The sequence below is a fragment of the Chiloscyllium punctatum genome, chromosome 17, assembly GCF_047496795.1.
Source record: "Chiloscyllium punctatum isolate Juve2018m chromosome 17, sChiPun1.3, whole genome shotgun sequence".
In the NCBI taxonomy this organism is placed as follows: Eukaryota; Metazoa; Chordata; class Chondrichthyes; order Orectolobiformes; family Hemiscylliidae; genus Chiloscyllium; species Chiloscyllium punctatum.
This window is the reverse complement of record NC_092755.1, coordinates 95,848,315-95,855,331: the sequence shown is the minus strand read 5'-3', so window position 1 is coordinate 95,855,331 and position 7,017 is coordinate 95,848,315. Positions and strand designations below refer to the sequence as shown.

The window sequence follows — 7,017 nt, the reverse complement described above, 5'->3', positions numbered from 1 at the left end:
ACATAAAAAGCAAATACCCTATATTATACAAAAATCAGCATATGTTTTGCAACATTATAACAAAGAGCACATGGCTGTGAAGCGAATTGTGATTTTCTGAAAATATCAAGGCTGTAAGATAAAAGCAAATTCTTTCTTCCTTCTTTTTGTCTGTGCTTTGGACACTTTGACCAATTTATGTATTAAAAACACTTTATTCAAGCAGACAAAAGAACACAATTCAGTTTGTGGTTCAACTCAATTTAATTAAGAAATTATTCCCTATTATTCATTATCTGAGCATTTCCCAAATTCCCGCAATATTTACTTTCTATATAGATCCATCTGTCTAAGAAAGGTTATCATCCACAATGATCCACATGTTTCATTAGGGTCATTAGGCTCTCGTTCCTCTCGAGTGTAGGGCTGGCACTCTTCCACAAAGGTGGCTCTCGCAGATCAGAGCAGATTTTCTCCTTGGTCTTCTTGAGTTGCTCCAAGCCATGAGTTGTGCTGTTAGTCTTCCTTGCAAGTCTTCGCTGAGTCTTCACTAAGTTTTGACTGAGAGGCTGGTTTCCAGGTGTGTGTGTTTTTATCTCATCTCACACCACAATTTTCTTGGCCTTTGGCCAATAGTGTCAGAAGCTGAATTCAAATCATCCGATAGAGTCACTCCAAGACCTTTCACTATTAACATTCCAGGTGGTGTAAAGTCCATATACTCAGGTAGTCAAGATGCCTGGGAATTTGATTCATTCATCTCCAATACACAACTCTAGGGCTTGTTGTAACTGGCTCCACTTGAACCTTTGAAACCTCTTTAATCTTGGTTTCCACTATTCTCTGTATCTGAGAGCTGTTGGCTGCTGTTTAACTTAGTTTGGCCAATTTTCTGTGGGGCCTGATTTCTCTGATTGGGGGCCAGTTTAGATTATTCAATTTTGGGCCTGTGCTCCTTGGCCACAGTACCCCCAGTTGATTCCTTGAAGCGCCTAGCAAAATTGGAATCACAGGCTCAGACCATACTCTCGTGCAGGGATAGATCAAGTCTCAGTTGGATGGCCTAACTCTCTATATACCTGGGCTCCCCATCGTACATAGACAATCATACCCCATTTACTAACTATCCTCCTTATACACATCAAGGAGCTTAATAGTACCATGTACAAATGACTTAATACATAAATTGAGAATTAGTTACTACTTACGTACACTGGCTTGACCTCAAGCCTCTGGCAATTAGCAGCACTTGATAGAGTAAAATTCATTCTATGCAACAATTTATATTGTAAAGCCTTTGTGAATTTGTCAGTTGTGTTCAAACCTACTGTAATTTTTCTTGAAGGATTTCAATTCTAGTGCCGTATTTCTCCAAATAATCCTCTAAAGTTTGGCTGAGGTCATTACTGACAATGACAAAAATTTTGCTTCTCCTGTAGATATTTGCGAGCTTGATTAGGCCTACCATGAATGATAAGTGTATATTAGAAGTTATATGTGAAGGTCCCATACCGGTAATGTTTTAAGGAAGTTGTGATCGCCTATTCTCCCTTTCTCTATACACTACCGTGGAGATGTCTGTGATGGCTCCAATCTCAACAGTGCAATTTAGAATGGTGTTTGTCTGAAAACCACAGAAGGCATGTTCAATTGAAAATATGAGGTGGGACACACAATTACTTCTTTTGTCTGCTGACATTACCAGAGTGGTAACTACAAGTCTTCCCTCTTTCTCAACAGCGTCCAGAAGTGTTCTAACCATACTCCGTCTCGCCAACATTTTCCATCTTGAAGACTTGTATTGCACGTGATTTGGTGTTATGATTGGTATCCCAATACCAACCCCACAGCCTTTCCTAGTGTCGTCTTACAAGACCTTGCTCAAATGGGTTGATGGGCCAAGGAACAGCTGATAGAGTTTAATCTAAACAAATGTATGGGGTTACATTTTGGTAGGGCAAATCAGGGCAGGACTCATACATAATGGTAAGGTCCTGGGGAGTGTTGCTGAACACAAAGGTCTTGGAGAGCAGGTTCGCAGTTCCTTGAAAGTGGAGTCGCAGGTTGGCAGGGTATTGAAGAAGGCATTTCGTATGCTCTCCTTTATTGGTCAATGCATTGAGTATAGGAGTTGGGAGGTCAAATTGCAGCTGTACAGAACATTGGTTAGGCAATTTTTTGAATGCTGCTGTCAATTCTGGTCTCCCTGCTGTAGGAAAGATGCTGTTAAACGTGAAAGGGTTCAGAAAAGATTTACAAGGATATTGCCAGGGTTGGAGGACTTGAGCAATAGGGAGAGGCTGAATAGGCTGGGGCTATTGCCCCTGGAGCATTAGGGGCTGCGGGGGGGTGATCTTATGGATGTTTATAAAATTATGAGGAGCATGAATAAGGCGAATGAGGAGCATGAATAAGGGCAGAGAAGTCCAAAACTAGGGGGCATAGGTTTAAGATAAGAGGGGAAAAATTTAAAAGGGACTTAAGGGGCAACCTTTTCACATAGAGGGTGGTTCATGTATCGAATGAACTGCCAGAGTAAGCAGTGGAGGGTGGTATAATTACAACATTTAAAAGGCATCTGGATATACATGAATAGGAAAGCTTCAGAGTGTTATGGGCCAAATGCTGGCAAAGGGGACTGGTTTAATTTAGGATATCTGGTCAGCATGGACCAGTTGGACCTAAGGGACTGTTTCCATGCTGTACATCTCTATGACTCTGTGACTGTAATTATCGTTAAACCAGAGCTTGGTAAGCTGCAATAATTGACAATTTGAAATATTGGGGTATCTTTTTCCATGAAGCAAGTGTTCTATCTGATCATCACTGATCCAAGATGGGACCTGCCCTTGCTTAGCCTGCTTGCGGTTCCCCCTCAATTATTTAATCATCCAACGACCAGAGCTGCTGCCAACTGTTATCATCTATCATTCTATGGATGATCTTGTTTATAGTCCCGGCGTGCCCTTCTAGCATCATTATCAGATGCTGGTCTGATTTTCTTGTATTCCTCCCAAGGCACCTTGCTTACTATCCAGATTAATTTTATCCAAGATAAAAGTCTTGAGATTACTATCCAAATTAGTCAATCGAGGATATTGACTGTAGATACTCCTGCTCCGGAAGATGTTCTCAAGTCATTCAACTTACCTCTTTTACTATGTCCTGCTGACCTGGGTCTGGCCTCCTCTACGTCAGTCCCTGTTTTCCAGCTTAATAATTAATGGGTCAATTGTAAGTATAATTTCTGAAGTTGGGAAGGGCACACTCTGGCAGTTGGGTTCCATCTAACATCACCACTATCAACTCATTGTCTATGTTGTGTATATGGCTTTGCTTGTATGTTTTCTGTTGTCATACACAATTTTGCCTTTGCATTTCAAAACATCCCCACTTTATGGTCCAGGGATAGTCCTCGACAAACGGGTGTGAGTGCACTTCTGGTTGGTTTTAGCCTACTTCTAATTTTGTACAAGAAACACCTCACATCTTTGACCTCTCAACTGTTCTATATAGTTGGCTACCACAATAGCTTTGCTGATTTAAAAAGTGTGCATCCCTTCAGCGTTCCACACTGTCTCCCAGCATTTCTGCCTTGCAGATCCAAACAGTTGTTTACTGTAATGGTCAATTCACCTGGGCAACTTCTTATTTCGATACTTCCTTAGTACTTGCTCCCACTTTGGGCAGTGAGCCATTTCTCCTTTGTTCCCTTTTACTACTCTGGATCTCTCTCTCGTGGATCCCTAACTATATATTATCTACATTTTTGCTTGCTGCTACTCTGGGTCCCCTATACCTTTTACTATTCCTTACATCATGGATCCCTGACTCTAATTTAGCTTCTCTATACCCTCGACACCAATATATGGTTACACACCACCTTGTGCATCATCTGACCTTGTTACTCAGCTTTCTTGCCTTTGCTTTCAGTGGATTCCCAACCCTATATTAGCCCTGTGAGATTTCCTTTCCAATGGGTTTCCGATACTGTATTAACTCTGATATTTGCCCTTTTCACATTACACGCACTTGGTTTTTGGCCCAATAGCTGGTTCACCCTTCATCTGTTTCACCCACTTGAATTTTGAGACATCCCATGGTGCTGCTGCTCTCTTAATTCAGGTTCAGACTGGATGTTCAAGAGTTCAAGGTTGGTGGGTGGGATTCAACTTTGGAGGTTAAAGGAACACTTTTAATCAAAGGCCATTCAGAGACATCAATGTTGTCCATGCTTTGGACATGACCAGTTTAAATATTAAAATATTTTACTCAAGTGCTCTTGTCAGTGAGGGTATAGAATTCGCTTTGCAAAGGGACATAATTCTGTTTACAGTTCAACTCTAATTTATTAACAAAATATTCCTTATTAAAACATTGTGTGAGAACTTCCCAAATTCCAATCATATTTACTCTCTGTGTAACTCTACTGGTCTTAAAAGGAATACCACTTGCAATGATCCATATTTTGAGCTGGGCAATTAGAATCTCTCTTCTCTCTGACTTAGGGTTGGTTGGTTCTCTTCCAAAAAGGTAGATCAGGGCAGATCTTCTCTTGGATTTTCATGAGTTGTTGCATGGGCTTCTGCCAAGAGTCTTTCTGCAAGTCTTCCATCCAAGTTTTTGTCAAATCTTCACTGAGGGGCTGGTTTCCAGGTGTGTCTGTTTGTATCTTCCCTTGCACCAGACGTTCCAGAATGCTTTGTTGCCAATGGCCAAGTGGGTCATAAGCAAGGTTCAAATCATCCAATAGTGTTTTGCCAAGACTCCTTACTGTTGCTGGAAGTATAAAGTGCACATACTCAGACAGTCAAGATGCCAGAACGATTGGTCGACACTTCTCCAATACATAACTCTTGGGTTGGTTGTCACTGGTTCCCTCTTGAACTTTTGTAAGCTCTTTGATTTTGCTTTCCATTGTTCTCTGTAGCCAATAGGTGCTGGCTGCTATTTAATTTAGTTTGGCCAATTTTCTGCAAGACCTGATTTCTCTAGTTGTGGATCAATTTTGGGCTATGGATTCTTGAGTACATTGTAAATCTGGACAAGTGACACTTCTTCACATACAAGCTGAGAAAGCAAGAGTTTGCAGGCTATTCTAGTCATTTCAGTTCAAAGTAGCTTTGCACTTTTTTTTATTCTTGGAAATGTGCCATCTTTAGCAGGGTATGTCCCTGTTAAATACATGCAATATGAGTCATAATTAGTCAGAATGCCTTGCAAGAAGATTTCTGATACACTTAGCAAATTAACGAGGCTCCTAGTGAGTATTATTTGTATGTCCAGTCCTGGGATCAGAATGAAGAAGGCATACTGGGAATAAAAGCTGTTCAAAATTTAGTGGTGACCCTGACTGGGTTACTGGCTTCCACAAACTTTAGACAATTTGGATGACTCGCTGCAGAAAATTGCATTTGGGATTGTTAGCTTGCCTATTAGTAGCTAATAATTAGATACTATTGTGGGTTTTAAGTAAACGTTGCATTTTCACTCTTCAAACTGGAAAAACAACTTTGGGGAAGTTGTTTGATAAAATTTGTTTCAGTCAAGAAATTAACAAGTCTTTTGTGACATTGCCATGAACATATTAAAGGTACTGCAAGATTTCTAATTTGCAAAGGGCAAATTCTATTCCCAGCTTTTTATTTTGCCAGTCAATCTATCAAACAGTTGCAGAATTTAGTTTTTGGTATTCATACAGCATCTTGGAATTTGTGTGGTTTTGTAAATATGGTATTCAATGTTTCTTTACATTTTTTAGAGGTGTGCTGATGCTTCATTATTTTAATTTTTTTATCAGTTTCGGTTTGAAGTTGTGAAGTTGGAACTGTGAGCTAAAGATGACTTTTGGGCTGTAGATAATAGCTAATTAAAAATAAGACAGATCAAAAAGACTTTTGTTTATTCATGAGGTCAGGCCTGAAAGTTAATTGCACGTTGATTCCTAGTCAAAAGGCTCTCCACCTGCTTTGTCATCAGGGAAGAGCATTAAGTTTGAACAGATAGCAAAGTTAGATGTAGAAGTGAGTAACGGGGGAATTGGTTACAGGAAGTCTGGAAAAGCCTTTATGCTCAAGCAGATGGCAGAAATTAAATGGTAACTGCGACCTCATGGAGGAGACTGTTAGTCTATCAAGGAGTGGCCAGTGTTGGAATTGGTTTTTGAACTGTGTTTTCAGTGAAAAAGGAATCTGTCTCTTGATACCACAATTATGAAGATCTGAAAGCTTTTTGCCTAACCTCCCATGATCAGCTCTCAGAAGCTCAGAGATAGACAACTAAATTAAAAGTAGTACTGCTTTTATCTGAGTGAACTGAAAATGCCTGTGGAACAACACATCATGAAAACCGCTTAAGTATTCTGGTAATTCTGTCATTTTATTTATCTCTTAACTGCTTGCTTGTCTGTCTGTCTTTTGTGTGAATGGGGCTTAAAACAAAATTTATTGGGTTCAAAGCACAGGCCTATTAGATGGCATTGCTGTTTAATTTTACTCTACTGAAGTTACTATATTGTTAGTAAATTGGTAAGTCTTTTGTTTAGGATATAACCAGCATCTGGAATTCAAATGTCTGGTTAGGAACCATTGGGGTCAATTTTGAGGATCTTTGAAAGTTTTAATTTTACTGTATTTCAAATACAGAGGTAGAAAGGTTGGTTTGGTTCAACTTGCTGTTTCTGTGCCATAACACATTTGAGTGTTTATCCGATTGGAAATTAATGGCCATATTGAAAATGCATTTAAACAGATGATATGGATTTTTGTTCTCAATTAAAAATTTACTTGATTGTTCAACAATATACCAAAGTGGTACATCCTGCAGCCGGGTTACCTCAAGTAAATAGCTAGAAGTTTGCCATCTCCATTTGCCCGTTCTTATGTTCTTATTGAAGTGATTAACAATCAGAACAGATCCAGATGAAATGGGGGGAAATAAAAATGTGGTCATAATGTAGTTCATTCAATAGCCTTATACATTGAAACTGCATGTTTTCTTAGCAGTTATGGACTAGTTGTTGTGGTGATGGTGAGACTA

At 39.6% G+C, this 7,017-nt stretch overlaps 1 protein-coding gene across 1 annotated transcript in view; it reads right to left on the bottom strand.

The window, feature by feature from the left end:
• Positions 1-4,483: 4,483 nt before the first annotated feature.
• Positions 4,484-7,017, bottom strand: part of LOC140487661 (uncharacterized) — a 183,076-nt gene continuing 180,542 nt past the window's right edge. Inside the window, exon 16 of the mRNA XM_072586944.1 lies at positions 4,484-4,758. Coding sequence (XP_072443045.1) covers positions 4,484-4,758 — 275 coding nt within the window. The remainder of the gene's footprint in view (positions 4,759-7,017) is intronic.